Source organism: Mustela erminea, chromosome 5 (genome assembly GCF_009829155.1).
Source record: "Mustela erminea isolate mMusErm1 chromosome 5, mMusErm1.Pri, whole genome shotgun sequence".
Lineage (NCBI taxonomy): Eukaryota > Metazoa > Chordata > Mammalia > Carnivora > Mustelidae > Mustela > Mustela erminea.
In genome coordinates this window covers 35,010,144-35,028,625 of record NC_045618.1, presented here as the reverse complement: position 1 = coordinate 35,028,625, position 18,482 = coordinate 35,010,144, and the positions used below count along the sequence as shown (strand labels likewise).

Genomic DNA, 18,482 nt, shown 5'->3' with positions numbered 1-18,482 from the left:
TCCCAACAACATTTGTTGAAAAGACTGTCTTTTTCACATTGCATATTCTTGCCTCCTTTGTCAAAGACCAACTATTTCTATGTTCTCTATTCTGTTCCATTGATTTATGTGCCAATACCACACTGTTTTGATTACTACAACTTTGTAGTATATCTTGAAATCTGGGATTGTGATACCTCCAGTTTTTCAATTGTGAGACCTCTTCTTTTTCAAGACTACTCTAGCTATTTGGTTTTTTTAATGGTTTCATGCAAATTTTAGGATTGTTTGTTCTAGCTCTATGAAAAATGCTGATAGTATGTTGATAGGGATTGCATTAAATCTGTAGATTGCTTTGGGTAGTAGGGACATTTTAACAATATTTTTTCTTCCAGTCCATGAGCACAGAATACCTTTCCATTTCTTTGTGTCATCTTCAACTTCTTTCATGAATGTTTTAATTTTCAGAGTACAGGTCTTTCACCTCCTTGGTTAAATTTATTCCTAAATATTCTATCATTTTTATGCCATTGTAAATAGGATTGTTTTCTTAATTTCTTTGCTACTTCCTTATTAGTGTATAGAAATGCAATGGATTTCTGTATATTGATTTTGTATCCTCAACATTACTGAATTCATTTATCAGTTCTAGTAGTTTCTGGTGGACTCCGTTGGTTTCTTTCTTTTTTTTTTAAGATTTTATTTATTTATTTGACAGAGAGATAGAGAGCACAAGTAGGCAGAGCAGCATACAGAAGGAAAGGGAGAAGTAGGCTCCCTGCTGAGCAGGGAGACCGATGTGGGGCTCAAGCTCAGGACCCTGGAATCATGACCTGAGCTAAAGGCAGCTTCTTAACCAACTGAGTCATCCAGGCACCCCTCTGTTGGGTTTTTTATGTATAGTATTATATCTTCTGCAAACAATTAAAATTTTACTTCTTCCTTACCAATATGGATGCCTTTTATTTTCTTGTCTAATTGTGGTAGCTAGGCCTTCCAATATTTGTGAATAAAAGTGGCAAGAGTGGACATCCTGGTCTCATTTCTGACCTCAGGGGAAAAGCTCTCAGTCTTTCACCACTGAGTATGATGTTAGCTGTGGGTTTTCATATATGGCTTTTATTATGTTGAGGTATGTTCCCTCTAAAACTACTTTGTTGAGGATTTTTATCATGAGTGGATGTTGTACTTTGTCAAATGTTTTATTTGCATCTATTGAAATGACCTTATGATTTTTATCTTCTCTCTTGTTGAGGTGGTGTATCACGTTGATTGATCTATGAATACTGAATCATCTTTGCAATCCTGAGATTAAATCCCACTTGATCATGGTGAATGATTTTTTTTTCTTAATGTATTGTTGGATTTGGTTTGCTAGTCTTTTGTTGTTGATGAGTTTTGCATTTATGTTCATCAAAGATATTGGTCTGTAGCTCTCTTTTTTGGTATATCTTTATCTGATTTTGGTATCAGGGTAATGCTCACTTCATATGATGAATTTGGAAACTTTCCTTCCTCTTCTACTTTTTTGGAATAGTTTGAGAAGAATAGATATTAACTTATCTTTAAATGTTTGGTAGAATTCACCTGTGAAACTGTCTGATCCCGGACTTTTGTTTGTTGGGAGGTTTTGATTATCGACTGTTTTGCTGCGGGTAATCAGTCTTTTTAAATTTTCTATTTCTTCTTGATTCAGTTTTGGTAGTTTATATGTTTCTAGGAATTTATAAATTACTCCTAGGTTATCCAGTTTGCTGGCATATAATTTTTTTATAATATTCTCTTATAATCCTTTGTTCTTTCTGTGGTTTCGGCTGTTATTTTTCCTCTTCCATTTCTGATTTTATTTGAGTCCTCTCTCTCTCTCTCTCCCTCTCATGAATCTGGCTAACATTTATTAATTTTGTTGTTTTCTTCAAAGAACCAGTTCCTGGTTTCATTCATCTGTTCTATTGTTTTTTATTTCTTTTTCACTTAATTTTTCTCTAATCTTTATTATTTCCTTCCTTCTATTCATTTTGGGTTTTTGTTCTTTTTCTAGCTCAGGTTGTTGGAGATTTTTCTTGCTTCCTGAGGTAGGCCTGTACTGCTTTAAACTTCTCTCTTAGAACAGCCTTTACTGCCTCCTAAAGATTTTGGACCACTGTGTTTCATTTTCATTTGTCTCTGTGTATTTTTTTATTTCCTCTTGGAAATAAAAAAAAAATAAAACCATTTCTTGGTTGACCCATTCATTTTTTAGTAGCATGTTATATAACCTCCATGTATTTGTGTTCTTTCCTGCTTTTTTCTTGTGGTTGATTTCTAGTTACAGAGTGTTGTGGCCAGAAAAGATGCATGAAAAAAAAAAAAAAAGACTACAGTCTTTCTGAATTTGTTGAGACATGTTTTGTGGCTTAATATGTGACCTATTCCAGAGAATGTTCTATCTGCACTTGAAAAGAATGTGTATTCTGCTGTTTAGAATGAAATGTTCCGAATATACTGTTAGATCCATCTGGTCCAATGTGTCCTTCAAAGCCTCTTTTTCCTTGACGATTATCCATTTGGATGATCTATCCATTGATGCAAATGGGGTTTTAAAGTCCCCTACTATTATTGTACTACTATTGATTTCTTCCTTTATGTTTGTTTTTAGTTGCTTTATGTATTTGGGTGCTCCCATGTTGGGTGATAAATATTTACAACTGTTACATCTTGTTGGATTTTTCCCTTTATTATTATATAGTATCTCTGACTTTTGTTACAGTCGTTGTTCTAATGTCTATTTTGTCTGATATGAGTATTGCTTCCCTAGCTTTCTTTTCATTTTCATTCACATGATAAATGCTTTTCCATCCCTTCACTTTCAATCTGCAGCTGTCTTTAGGTCTGAAAAGAGTCTGTTGTAGGCAGTATATAGACAGGTCTTGCTTTTTTATCCATTCAATCACCATGTATCTTCTGTTTGGAGCACAGTCCATTTTCATTCAAAACAATTATTGATGGGTAGTACTAATTGGCATTTTGTTGCATGTTTCATGTTTGTTTTAGCAGTTCCTCCTGTTCCTTTCTTCTCTTGCTCTTTTTGCTCATGATTTGCTGACTTTCTTTAGTGAAATACTTGGATTTCTTTCTATTTTTTTTTTTTTTTTGGCATATCCATCACTGGTTTTTGATTTGTGATTACCATTAGATTTACACATAACATCTTATGCATATTGCAGTCTCTATTAAGTAGATGGTTGCTTAAGTTTGAACCCACTATAAAAGCACTGAAATTTTACTCCTCTCCCCTCCACGTTTTAGGTACATTGTGTCATACTTTACATCCTTTTTTGGAGTCTTTGACAGATTTTTATGGATATACTTAATTTTACTGCTTTTGTGCTTCCTGCTTTTCTTACTTCTGCTTATAGTCTTTCCTTTCCAGTCAGAGTCCCCTTTAACATTTCTTGTAAGGCTATTTTAGTGGCCATGAATTCTTTTAAATTTTTGTTTGTCTGGGAATTTCTTTATCTCTCCTATTCTGAATGATAGCCTTGCTGAATAGATCATTCTTGGTTGCAGGTCTTTTTCTTTCAGCACTTTGAATATATCATGGTTTCTGCCCTGCAAAGTTTCTTCTGAAAAAATCAGCCAGTATCCCTTGTATGTAACTGTTTTCTCTTCTGCTGCTTGCAAAATTCTCTCTTTACCATGACTTAGCCATTATAATCACATGTGTCTTGGTGTGGACCTCCTTGGGTTGATTTTGTTGTGGGGTCTCTATGACTCCCGAATCTGGATTTCTGTTTCTTTCCCAGATTTGGTAAGTTTTCAGCTATTATGTCTTGAAATAAATTTTCTGGCCCCCTTTCTCTGTCTTCCTCTTCTGGGGTTTCTACTGTATGAATTTTATTATGATTGATGGTGTTGCTAAATTCTCTTAGTCCATTTTCATTTATTATTATTATTTTTCCCTCCTCTGTTCAGGTTGATTGCTTTCCCCTACTCTCTCCTCCAGATTGCTGATCTGTTTTTCTGCTTCTTCTAGTCTACTATTTATTCCATTTAGTGTATTTTTAATTTCAATTACTGAATTCTTCATCTCTGATTGGTTCCTTTCTTATGTTTTTTAATCTCTTTGTTGAGGGTCTCACTGAGGTCCTCCACTCTTTTCTCAAGTCCAGTGAGTATCTTTATGACAATTACTATAAATTCTCTATCAGATACATTACTTATCTCCATTTCACTTAGCTCTCTTGTGATTTTGTCCTGTTCTTTCATTTGGGACATATTTCTCTATCTCCTATTTTGTCTAACTTTCTGTGTCTGGGGTTTTTTGTGTCTTGAAAAAGTCAGCCCATCCCCTGCTCTTGAAAGTAGTCACCTTACGAAGAGGTCCTGTAGTGCCCTTGCAGAGCAATGTCCTCTGTTCACCAGAAACAAGTGGACTTCAGTGGTCTCTCTTATGTGTGTTGCACATGCCCTACTATTGTGGCTGAGCTGTGTTTGCCTTCATTCCAGTTATCTGCAATGGCTCTCTTTGCCTGTTGTGGGCAGAGTTTAGTCCCTGTGCTGTTAGTGGGCCAGTCTGAGGCCACCATGGGCTTGAGTTGAGTCAAACCAGGTGTTTGTCAGAGACAAAGTAGCACTGAACTGCCGGGCACTTTCCCTGTGTTGTCCCCTAAACAGTTTTCATTGGTAGGCAAGGCCTTCAGTCAGACCCAGTATCTGCGCCCACCCATTGCTCGTGCAACACATTGATTTTATGTTTATGCTCCCCCTGCCCAGGGCAGGAGTCACTTTGGAGTGGTGTTGGCCCCTTCTGGGACTGCTTGCACAGTGCCAGGCTTGTGGCACTGCTTTGAATGGGCTATATGAGAGGGGCAGGTCCTATGGGAGAGTGCAGTTGCAGGGCTCATGGTACCAGCAAGGTCTGCATCCATCCACTGCAGGAGGGGACCTGCAGCAACTCAGGAAACCTCCTGCCCAGGCTAGGATGGAGGGGGCATGCTCACAGAAGTATGCAGGGATGGAGCATGCTGTTCACAAAGTAGGTGGAGAATGTTGGTGTTGTACTAGTTTCTGCAGGTGTCTGTATGTAGGCTGTGGAGTGGGAGAGAGAAATGTCACCCACCAGCTCTTTTGTTTTTGGAACAGTCTCCAAAAGATCCCTGCCCCTCTGGCACATATTCTTCTGAGACCAGTAAATAAATCTCCTTCCCATATATCCCAGATATTTTTCAAACTGCTGCTTCTATACTGTATATCAGTGGAGAGGTTTGCTGTGCTATCCTTTTAAGGGTGGGAACTCAGTTTTCTCTTGTGCGCCGGCTCTCCCAGAGCTGAGTTCCCTTATTTTTAAATTTCCAAGTGTTAAGCCCTACTGGTTGGAAGAATTCATGGAGTTAGGCCACTCTGGGTTTCAGAGCCGAATGTTATAGGGATTCATCTTCCCAGTGCACATCCCCATGCCTGGTTGTCTGCCATGCGGGTCTGTTTCTCTCCTCTCCCATGGACAGTTCCACAGGTCTATTTATCTTCCAACCCGTCTCTGCCTTCCCTACCCTCTTCAATGTGGCCTCCTTTTTACATTTAGCCACAGTCTGTTCTGCCAGTCTTCAGGTCATATTCTGGGTTATTACACTGATGTGGGTGTTTTCTAGCTATATCCACAGGACAAGGTGAACTTAGGATCTTCCTATTCAACCACTTTCCCCTTCTCGAACTAATTTTAAGTGAGCTACCAAAATTATTTTAAGTGTTGTTAGGGAATGACTGTAAAAATTATCTATAAATGTACATGTCTCATTAATACCAGGTAGAATAAATGAATACATAATATAGGATTAGGTGAGGTCCTAATGAATGCTTTGTAAAGTGGCAACACAGAATTCAAATAAAATTATATTAGTCCTTTATACTCCATAAAGAATCATTTGATAGAGAGATAATTTCTAATATTAACAGAAAACTGCAAGGCCACTTATGAATACTAATTTAAATCCTAGATCCAGAAAAATCAACACAAAACCTTGGTCTCCCTGCCAGACAGAAACTGCTTAAATAAAAGTTAAAACAGGTCTTTGGCCTGAACACACAAGTCATGACTGAGAATTATTCAAATATACTACTAAAGGAAATGTTTACCAGAGAATTAGGAAATTTAATCTTCAATTTGGGAAGCACTTGGACGATTTCATCAAATTCTATGAAAGTGAAGGACACTGTTGTCACCATTCCTGCTGTTTGAACACTCCAGTTCCGATCTAGAGATTCCAGGGCTCCTGAGCCATACAGTGAAAGTGTGTCCCCATCCACTTCAACAAGGTGTGTATCTGTGACAGATAAACCTTGTAAAGTACTGTTGAGTCCTGAGTCCAGAGACCTGGAAAATGCAACATATAATTTTAATGAAAGTCTTATCATGAAAAGTAAACAATAGATAATAAAACCCCGTTTTGGCAAAGGTATTTGAAATTTTATATTCCTTCTTTTTTTTTTTTTTTGATTCAATAACTAAACCCAGAACACCAAAGATTAAATTTCAATAGGATATTGGGAAGTTTTGTATTCTTCTAGTTACACATTTTAATTAAAAAAGAGGCACATGTGAACAAAAAAAGACCAATTTAAACCCAAATTATTTATATCAATTAAAGGTAATGGATATCCTATTTAGTTTTAAAACAATCAATTTAGTATATCATGGATACCTTTTTTGGGGGGATATCTTTTCATGTTAGTACAAATATGTTTTTTTAATCTATAAAGTATTCCACTCTCTAGTAGAAAAAACCCTGCATTTTACCAAAGACTATTTCTATATTAAGAACCATATAATATAAAAATATATTTATAAACACTTGGGAAGACACATAATTACTGTTAACAATAGTATACCTCTCAGAAGATAGATTAAGGGGTAACTTCAACTTCCTATTTTTTAAAACCTCAATGTTGTCTGACATTTTCAATTGTATACTACAATTACAAGAAGTAAAATTAATAAAAATTTCTTCTCCATTTTGAAATTAAAAATGATGAGAAATAATTCACTAATCTCTCTCTCTACATAAGTATACACACACACACACATATACACAAAATCACTTCACATACTCTGCTGAAAATGATAACTGTTGCTATTTCCAAAGCAGGGGCCACATTTTCTGCAAAAGGTACCCAAATGATAGCCAGAGAAGAAAAGAAATAGCTCAATCCAACTCAATTTTTCTGATTTGTGAACAGAGACATAACTATTTATTTTCCAATCTTAAAATTCAAACAGTGCTTGCTTTTGTTCTTCACGTTTTCATTCTGCTATTTTTGCTTCCTAGTGGTATTTATTTGCCCTTACTAATGTTAGTACTTTGCCTTCCTTTGTGCTCCTGTGAACTTTTATATATTCCTCCAATACATTACTTCTCTTACTACATCATAATTATATGTTTACAATTTGTCTTCTCTATCAGTGAATTCCTTGAGGCTAAAGACTATTATTTCCTCATCTCTGGGGCCTAGTAATGGGCTTTCCACAATGTGTGTTAAATAAATGAATTACTAAAGATCTTCAAATTTTTTATATTGTTGATATTGGAGGAGAAGACTGACAAACGATTACCTTGTTGTTTTACTACGTTTTACTGGACAATGTGCACTTCTGTCGGAGGCACCAGTTAACCTGTAACACATCTGTGTATACAATGACAAGCTGGGTAATAATAGTCAATTTGAAGTGACTATGCTAACCAAGAAAATACAGAGAGTCTTTATTTTTGCCAGACTAGTGCTTAAGAAAATGATTATGTGACAGTAGTTAGACATTCAACGAGCGGTAGTATTTGAATAACCTATAATCCTATATAGGTAAAAGCTGATAACAGAAGGAAAATAAGACAGAATTAAGAGTTCCTTATATTGTACTTTGTATGATAGCTTTGTGTTGAGCTACGTAAAGCACACAGTCATTTCTGGAATAAGATAAAGGATCAGAGTTCTATTTCACTGCCACTGAAATAGAGAAAGCTTGCTGAAGAGTGCATACCCCTGTTATAGCACTTAGCATGCTGTATGGTGATTACCTGTTTGTCTATTTCTCACCAAACACTGTGATCCTCGAGCACTCCAACTTTGTCGCATTAGTAGATCCAGCATCTAGCACAGCTCCTAGCACATGTTATGTTCAGTAAATATTTCTTGAAAGAATTAAGGAAGTGAGATAATTATGAAGTTTTTCATGACCACCTATTGAATCTTAAGAAGGGTGTTCTGAGTATAAGCTGTGGTTTGGGCAAAGGGACAGAATCAGTGATACAGATACAGTTTATAATGGTTAGCCAGGTTTTCTCAGGTGAGGCAAAGGCAAATAATGAAGAAATAAGGTCAAGAATCAAACACACGAAAACCCTAGCTAGTTGATACAGTGATGCCTACTGACCATGATACCCACCAAACCAACTTCATTTTAATGTAAAAATGATAGGGAATCAGAGCTATGAATAAATCCTTTGGAAGTGTCTTGTCTTTCTTTTTCTTCTCCATATGATATATAAACTCCAAGATAAAAGTCTTTCATCAAAAAGGGATTATTTATTTTGCATAAAGTTTTCTCAAGCAAACTATTGGGAAAATAAGTGAAATAATAAATAAGCCTAAACTCAGCAAAATAGTAATACGTTTACAAAAGAAAGCAGAAATCATCTCTAACCTTTAAAGATTTCACATGGGCATTCTGTAAAAAACAAATGGTGGGTTTTCTGGGCTACAGAAAGATTCATCTTTCCAAACAGGAAATGTAGCACCTGTTAAACAGGTCACATAATAGCTAACCCATTTCAGTTATTTTCTGAATGAGGCTTGAGTTTTGCCTCAAACTCTGGCCAATATAGAGTAGAGGAACCTGTTCTTCGGGGAAGGTATGCTCTGATTTGCATAAAAAATTACTTGGAAAGTTTACTAAAAATGTTTGTATGTTGGGGATTGTCTCTCTAGTTTTCCCTGTGTGTGCAGCCATACATACATACATACATATTATTTCATTTGTTCATTTATTCAGCAAACATTTCCTGAAAGTCCATTATACACAGGGCACTGCTAAGGATTCTGGCATAGGAAACTAATTCATCTGTATTGATAAGGACATTCCATACAACAATCACATACAACTGAGTGTATCAAAACTTTTCCTCACTTTTATAGGGCTATAGTCCTAGAAATACAATTGCTCTAATCATGCTCTGCAATTAATTTAAGAAACACATGAAATATAATTAAACTGAAATGACCTCAACCTCTCTTAAACAAATAGGTTTATCTGTAGAACTTACTATGTGTCAGGTATTATGACAGGCACTGGGGATATAAAGATAAATAAATCAAGATTTCCTGGCCCTTAAAGAGGACCCAATATGAATGAAGGGTAGAGAACAAGACAAATATATATATTAATTGTAATACAATATGCTCAGTTACATATAATGAGTATTTAAATAATATACTATGAGAATACAGAGGAAGGAACTTTTCTAGTGGGGAGAAGTCAGTTTTCAAAAGGAGGTAGTATTTGAACTGGGCCTTCAAAGAGGAACAGTAGAATATCACCAGAAGTAGAAGGAAGCAAGCAAGCTTCAGGTAAGAAAAACTAAATGAAGAAAGCAATAGAAGCCTAATTACATAAAACATATTTCAGGTACGAACAATTTCAATATGGCTAAAACACTGAAACACATGGAAGAGTCATAGCTGAAGATGAAGCTGAAAAATCAGATTTTATGCTATAAAGTTGAGAAGCAGAAAAAGCAATAAAAGAGCAAAATAAAAAGGTAATGGGGCCATATTTGATGCACATTTTTAAGCACCTTCAATGTGCCATGCATGAAGCGAAGTGTTGATGCTGGTTACAAAGATGAACAAGACATTTCTTGATCCTCAAGGATCCACCTCGGAGAGATAAGTTGGCCAGCTTTGTGGAAGATGTAGCAGGGAGAGGCGGGCTGGAGAGAGATTAGTAGGAAAAGCTGTGCTATAATGTGGACTAGAGAGAGGAGGTCATGGTGGTGGAAATGGAATGGGCAAGAACATGAGACAGACCTTAGTTCAGATCCCAGATCTGCCAGTGATAAATAGAGCACTTGGGGAGCCAGCTATCTAGTTTCTTTGTAGTTTCAGTTTCTTGTACTTAAATGGTGATTAAAATACATATTTTTTCAAGGTTGTTATAGACTAGAAATATTCAAAACCGTATCTCATGCTCAGCTCAATATATTAGTAGTAAAAGAAGAGAACATAGATATAACATGTTTAAGAAAAAATAAAAGCAGAGCTTAGTGACTGATATTGGGGAATAAAGGAGAGCAAAGAACCGAATGTGGCTCAAGTTTTTAGAGGAGGCGACTGGACCAAGTTGTTTTCAACCCCTGTCTACTCTAAATTAACATTCTGAGAAATGTGGCATTCTTCTATGGCGGATCTGTGTTTTAAAATTTCTTTTCCCATGAAGCCCAATACATTTCCATTATATTTCCCACCTCAAATATTTTTAGAACAGTAGGCAGTCTGCCATCAAATGGGAATTCTCTTCAAGACCTTCACAATCAAGTGGTCCATTACAAGTACATATATTCATTTAATCAACTTGATCTTTATATAGAATGAGTCAGAAAAATATTCTATGCCTTCTTGATTAATATAGGACTCTATGAAAAGGCAGGTAATTAATTTAATGCAATAAAGTAATGAGTTCCTGAAAGCCAGGGTAAAAAAAAAGAATATACTCTTAAATGCCTAGATGGAAGAAAAAGACAGTATTTCAGAGGATTACAGGGTTTTTTGGTGTGTTGTTAAAAATCTTTAGGCTTTCTATAACAAGCTAGAACAGAAGGACTTAAAATATTTCGGAAGATTCTTTTCCCAATGAATAAGTGGTGCTGATTCCTATAATAAGGTATTTTATGAATTTCTATTACAACATTCATAGGTGTGGAAATTCATTTTAAGCATTATATTTTATTATGGTAGTGTTGGCTAAAGTACCACAGTCTTCATAGACAGGAAATGACCAAAAATAAACCAGCTTCACTGCATGCATCCAATGTAAGCAAAGAAAACATTACACCAAGTACTTTCCCATTTCTGGCAGGGGAAAGAAATCTGCAATATGTCGTTTTACTGTAGAGCTGTCCCAAGTACAGTGAAAAGTGAAATCATTAATGGGATATACCAAAGTTTTACAGAATTTCCTCTCTTTATGTGCCCATAATTTTTTCACGGATACTTGTTTCCAGGCATTTAGTTACACACCCATAAGCCAAAGGTCACAGACACTCTAACACAAGAATTAGCCACTTTTTTTGCATTATGAAAAACTAAAGACTATAAATGGGATTGTTGAAAATGGAAAAACTTATGTAGTATTAAAAAACAAACTGAAACCCTCAGGAAGGGACTTTGTGACCCTTTAGCTTTCTACCTTCAGAAAAAGTAAGGCTTATATCATTTTAGAAAGATGAAATTTAATTATATTTTTAAAAAGACAGAGAATATAGTAACACAACTTCTAAAATTTAAAACATTTCACTGTGTACTTTCAGATAACCTAGCACAAAAACTGAACACATGTGTTTGAAATCTCCCTCTAAAACCCCACTGAAGTAATTCTGATGCAAACCCACAAAAGCCAAGTATAACATCTGGGGGTAGGGGATGGACAATCTGCTGTAAGAAGCTTCAGTAAATTTCTGTAAGCTGGAAAGTAAAGAATGCTGAAAGATGAAGAAAAACAAAGGAAGTTATCGCTTGGAATATGCACTAGGGACAAGAATAAAGATGATAGCCAAACTGCCGATTAGGATTTTTGGAAAGGAAAGAACAGATATGATAGAAGACGGGAGTGGAAGTAAGACTAAATACAGGGGCTTTAATTGAAGATCTGTAAAAGGACCCTACCTCCTATTTCTCCCACTGTCAATAACACAGCCGAGTGGCATTGCAGATCAGTGGGAGAAGAAAAGAATACTCAATATGTAGCAGTAGGGCAACTGGTTATTCCTACAGGAGAAAAACTAACAAATTAGACCTCAATCTCAAACTTGAAAATCAATTCCAAGTATAATAAAAACTAAAATATGAAAAGCCAAATTTTAAATCTTTAGGAAGACAAAATGGGAGGATTTTTAATAATCTCAATGTAGTACAGGATTGTTTTTGCTTAAATACAACCCACATGGGTAAACCATAAAAAAGAAGATATATATATACCAATATATATACCATATATATATATGGTATCTTCAAAATACAAATGTTATTTAAGGGCAAAGACATTATGAGATTGCTTGAGGGGAAAGCAGAGAGTGAAAAGAAGGCTCAAGACTAAAATCTGAGTAACTCTACCACCTAGAAGGCTGAGGACAGAAGTACTTGAGGATATTAGAAAGATACAAGGCAAGTACAAGCTATTAGTAATATGATGTAAAATAATAAATAAAATAAAACAAAGTAAAATAATAAACTGTAAACAATGGTCCAAAAGGAAATAATAAGACTACATTAGGTCAGGCTGATAGCAGGCTTCAAGAAGGATAAATTCCATTCAATAGATAAACGAGAAGGTGCACAAATTTCTTTGTTTAATTAATAACAACAACAACAATAATAAAGGCAACTGAGACAGGCAATCTGAAATTCCAGACAAAAACAAAGTCAGACAGACAATCTGAAACTCCAGATAAAAACAAACTATGTAAGAAAAGCATGGCTCAAATGGGAAGCAAACTGAAGTGTAGTATGTTTTGAAGTGTAGTATGTTTTGAAGTGTGGTGAAGAGGGAGCCATTTGAATTTGATGCTAAGAGTATTTCCCTTGAATGGTTTAGGAAGCAGAAAATGAAATATAACTATAGTATACTACTTAATGCTCAAGTAAGACAGTTACATAATCACAGAAACTTAAACACTGTTACTAGTTTTCAATTTTAGAAACTAGCAATTGACAATGTTATGGCTATAGAAAAGAAATAAATAATATTAAAATTGAAATGGGAAAGTATAGCTCATAGAATATAGCAAAATTGGGGTTCCAATCAGGGAAAATGGTAGAATAGGGAACTCTACAGGTCATTTCCTCCACAAAAGCAATAAATATGCTAGCAAAAGCTGTCAGAGTCAACTTTTTCACAACTCTGGAATCTAACAAAAAATTTAAGCCAACCAGAGAAATGTGTAGCAAAGAAAAAAGATGCCAAATTTCAATAAGAAAGTTCTGCACACTGTGACTTACCCTGTTAACATCCCGTATTCCCCAGCTCAGTGGTGGTTTTGAAGAGGGCAGCCATTTTCTTCATGTAGGTTCCAGAAGAGCAATACATATTTTATTCTAAAAAACTTGGGGTTGTATGTTTTGACATGTCTAGTGGTTCCCTAAAGGATCAACTAAAGAGCCTGCCTTTGTTTCAAATGCCTCAGAGCTTGCCGTAGGCAGTGGTGGCTTCTTAGGTGACGTTTGTTGAAAACATTTGAACATGAAAGTGTATTAGGTGCACCACATAAGACAAACAACAGACAGAGCAAAAAGCCTGAGGGGAAAAAAGAGGCTGGGGAAGGAGATGGTTGGGGGAATAAGGGCTTTGTTAAGTTCTTTCGTAAGCAGTCATCTCCAATAGATGAAAGGCAAAGACAAGGAGAATCTTGAAATAGCAAAGGAGAAGTGACAACAACAGCCAATTTCTCATCAGAAACCAGGGAGGGCAGAAGACAGCCGGATGCCATATTTATAGTGCTGAAAGAAAAAACTTGCAACCAAGAATTCTGTATCCAGCAAAGCTGCACTTTTTTGAAATGGAAAAATTAAGACATTCCCAGATAAACAAAAGCTGTGAGAGTTCATTGCTAGTACACCTGCCCTATAAGAAATGCTAACGTAGTCACTTAGATTGGAATAAAAGGACACTAGAGAGTAACTCAAAGCCATATGAAGAATACTAGGAAAGGTAATTACATAGGTAAATATAAAATCCAGTATAACTATTTTTGACTGGTAAATCTTCTTTTTCTCTATATGATTGAATAGATAAATGTATAAAATAATAATTATAAATCTATATTAAGGTATACATAATGTATAAAGATGAAATTTGCAACAATAATAACATAAACATAGTGAAACTATATAGGAGCAAAGTTTTTATATATTATTGCAACTAGGTTGGTTTAATGCAAACCTATTATTATTATTAACTTATATTATTAATTAAGATGTTAACTGTAATCCCCAGGGTAACAACTGAGACAATAGCTAAGAAGTAGATACAGTAAAAGGAATGAGAAGAGAATCACAATGGCACACTAAAAAGTCCTTGAACACAAAAAAAAGTAGTAGAGGAATTGAGGAACAAAAACTTTATATGACAGAAATCAAAGAGCAAAATGACAGAATTAAGTGCTTTCTTATCATTATTTGATAGATAAAATTCTCCAATTAAAAGGCGGTTATTAGCAGTATGGATTCAAAAACAAGACTCAACTATATGCTGTCTACAAGAATAAAAGACACAACCAGATTAAAATTGGAAGGATGAAGAAAGATATTCCATGCAAATGATAACCAAAAGAGCTAGAGTGGCTGTTAATATCAGACGAAAGAGACTTTGTGTCAAATAATGTTATAAGAGACATAGAAGGACATTTTACATTGATAAAAGAGTCAATCCATCAGGAAGGTGTGACAGTTATAGACATACTGCACTTAACGTCTAAAATATATAAAGCAAGAACTGACAGAATTGAAGGGAGCAACAGTTCTGCAATCATAGTTGGAGATTTTAATACCGTACTTGCAATAATAGATAGAATAACTAGACAGAAAAATCAATAAGGAAATAGAGGACTTCAAGAGCACTATAAATCAACTAGATCTAACATATATAGAAGACTCTACTCAATGACATTAGAATTTTCGTTCTTCTCAAGTGTGTGTGGAACATTCTTCAGAATAGACTATATGTTAAGCCACAAAACAAGTCTCACATAAAACATCTCTGAAAACAATGAATAAAACTAGAAATCTATAACAGAGAGAAATCTGGAAAATTCACAAGTGTATGGAAATTAATAAACTCTTCAATAAAGAAATCACTAGGGAAACCAGAAAAATATAGCTCAGAGAAAGTTGCAATGCAAAAATGTGGGAGAAGTAAAGGGTAGACTCATCTTGCACAAGGGAACAAGAAATAGAGATTTAATTATAGTAAATTACAAAAGTTACCAATAAAAGAAAGCATAATATACAGCTAGAGATTTGGTTGAAAAGGAGTTAGCAAGATATTATTTAAAAAAACAAACAAACAAACAAACAAAAAAACAGCAGCCATATAAGTAAAAGGAAAATCAGGTGAATATGCTATCAGAAAAATCAATGCAAAGAGCTTTTCAAGATGAAGAGTGTCATCTATGCCAAATGGTGTGGAGAGTTCAAGTATAAAATAAGAACTTAAAAGTTCAAGAAGTCAGTCTGGACACTCCACTAAGAGTCCCAGGTATATACACGTACAAGGTATAATCAGCTCTTTTAGAAATACTTCTATCTTTCTGATGTAAGAGATTTTACATGAATCAGACTATTGAAACTAAGCTGAAGAAATTATCTATTACCACCAGAAGTTATTAATAATTTTGCATTAACGTTTTACTAATAATTTGCTGTCTTTATAGTTTTACTTTTCTGGCTTCAAATATCATCTTTGTCTCCTTGATGTCATAGTTTTAAGTCATTAAAAGGATCAGACCAAGATAATGTAATGGTGTCTCCATGGCACTTTGAACTTACATCAGTAAAAAATAAATCTTTTGCCAGAAATTGTGGATCCCTTTCCAATGATTCATTACTGTTCTCAACATCCTCTCTACTGAACCCACACATCACTTTTCCCATCTCTCCCAAACTCTTCCTTTGTTCTTCTTGCTTAAAAGGCCTTTGACTTTGTGGAACTTCTAATAAAAATTCTGAAACTCTTGGCAGTAACTACAAGGCATAACAATTTTCACTAACAGATACTTCCTCTTTCTTTTGGAACTGAATGCTTGTTTTGAGACCATAAAAGTGAAGACTCTATAAGTTTAAATTATTTTAGAGGGTCACAGAATTTTTGGCCATAAGCTGCCTAAAAAGTTCAAAGTGTTGAGAAGATCATATTAACTACAATCCATACCTATCAGAGATCGTTTTGCCAATTAATAAACAAAGACACTTCTGCACTCACTGTAGCTGCCAACCCTAGTAAGACATGAACAGTGAACGGCCCTGTAACAAGAGCATAGAATGAATGACTTAGGCTGGAAGGACAGAAGGCCGATGACTGTTGAATACACTGGCTCCTGGTTCTACACCCAGCTCTACCATCACTAACTTCAATCTCTACAATAACAGCTTCAAATGATCTCTCTCTGATGACTCTTAACTTCTACTCTTCTCTAACAACCCAAACCAGCCACAATAATGGCCTCCTAATTGCTCTTAGATATGTTCCACCTTCAAAATCTTTAACTCCCAAAACTTAACTCTGATCATAAGTACCCACTATTTCAACTCACTCCTTCATATGCTTCTCGTCTTCAACTTCATTTAGACTTCCAGTTTCAGAAATACTAAATTTTCTCCTCATTTGTTGGCAGCCTTCTATTTTTTTTAACTTTTTAAATTTTTTATAAACATATATTTTTATCCCCAGGGGTACAGGTCTGTGAAACGCCAGGTTTACACACTTCACAGCACTCACCATAGCACATAACCTCCCCAATGTCCACAACCCACCCCACTTCTGCCAACCCCCCTCCCCCCAGCAACCCTCAGTTTGTTTTGTGAGATTAAGAGTCACTTATGGTTTGTCTCCCTCCCAATCCCATCTTGTTTCATTTATTCTTCTCCTACCCCCTTAAACCCCCATGGTGCATCTCCACTTCCTCATATCAGAGATATCATATGATAGTTGTCTTTTTCCGATTGACTTATTTCGCTAAGCATGATACCCTCTAGTTCCATCCACGTCGTCGCAAATGGCAGATTTCATTTCTTTTGATGGCAGCCTTCTATTTTTTAATACTTTAAAATTCTAGCATAGACCATATGACCCATCATATCTTTCTTTTATCATTTTAGTTGAATTTTTAATTCTTTACCTTTGATCCTTTTCCTCCTTACTCTTTAACAAACATAGAGCTTCTCTACTGTTATACCTACTCTGTGCTCCAGGAATATCATTCAACAATTATGACTATAGTTGCTGCAATTTCATGGTCTCTAACCTCATTTATTTCCTCAGAATTTTCCTTCAATCTTTCAACACTTCCCTAATTAGCTCCCTCTGGATATCAAACAAGACCTGAAAAAATGGAGATATACCATGGTTTTTAAAGTGATGATTTATTATCTTAAGAATGTCAATACTTCTGAAATGAATAACTTAAATGTCATTTAGATATAATTCTTAGCATTTCCATTTAATTAAATAATTGTTCACTGAAGTATAATTAACGTAGAATGTTGTATCAGTAGATGAAATGATTTTAAAGGTCATATGGAAGAACAAGTGTGTGAGAATTAAAACTTTGAATGATGAAAGCAGATTTCCCCTACATAGATATTAAGACTTACTATGAAACCACTACAATCAAGCAGTTTCGGTATTGTCATTAAAATGGATAAATAGATTAGTGAAATGGAATAGAAAGTCCAGAAATGGGGTTGCCTGGGTGACTCAGTTTGTTGAGCATCCAGCTCTTGATTTCAGCTCGGGTCATGATATCAAGGTCCTGAAATTGAGTCCTGCATCCCGCTCTGTGCTTAGAATAAAGTCTGCTTGAGATTCTCCCTCTCCCTCTGCCCCTCCCACTCATGCTCTCTCTCTCTCTCCAATAAATAAATCTTTAAAAAAAACCTCTAGAATCTATCCAAATATTTACAGGAATGTAATTTAAGATGAAAATGACATTCTCATTAAAAAAGAGAATACTTTAATTAAAAATGCTATTACCAAATTGAACTGAAATAAAATCAAGTTAGACTCTTACCTAACACTATGTATAAAAATAAAGTTGATATAGAAAGGATGAACTTTTAAAACCTTATTAAAATTTTAGAATATAATGTATAAAATTATTTGGATAAGATTGGATATAAGAAAACTTCTTAAGGAAGATAGGAAAAATGTTTTTTAGAAAAAGTAGTCAGAAACTGACTTGTATAGTATTTCATAAATCTAAAGCTCAGAGCTTAAAGTTTTAACTTTTTAAAGTGTTATAGTTCTGACCAAGTAAAATGATATTAAATAAAGCTCTAGGGCAATATAAGAATAATATATATATTTGTTATATAAATTATCACTTAATTAAAATTTCTCTTCTTTTAACTTTATTTTGCTAGCTCAAAGAGCTGAGAAGTTTGACATGTGGATACAATACCCAAGTGAGCTGAAGGAAGTACACTGATCAATATAAATTAATCCTATAATGAAAATTTTTGAAGTGTATTTGCCTAAATATATGTCA

The 18,482-nt window shown here is 35.0% G+C and overlaps 1 protein-coding gene across 6 annotated transcripts in view; it reads right to left on the bottom strand.

Moving 5' to 3' along the window:
• Positions 1 to 18,482, bottom strand: part of LRRC49 (leucine rich repeat containing 49) — a 163,296-nt gene that overhangs the window by 24,590 nt on the left and 120,224 nt on the right. For all 6 annotated transcript variants that reach the window (XM_032342599.1, XM_032342601.1, XM_032342602.1 and 3 more), the window contains one exon: positions 6,094 to 6,331. In XM_032342599.1, the coding sequence (XP_032198490.1) occupies positions 6,094 to 6,331 (238 nt within the window). The remainder of the gene's footprint in view (positions 1 to 6,093; positions 6,332 to 18,482) is intronic.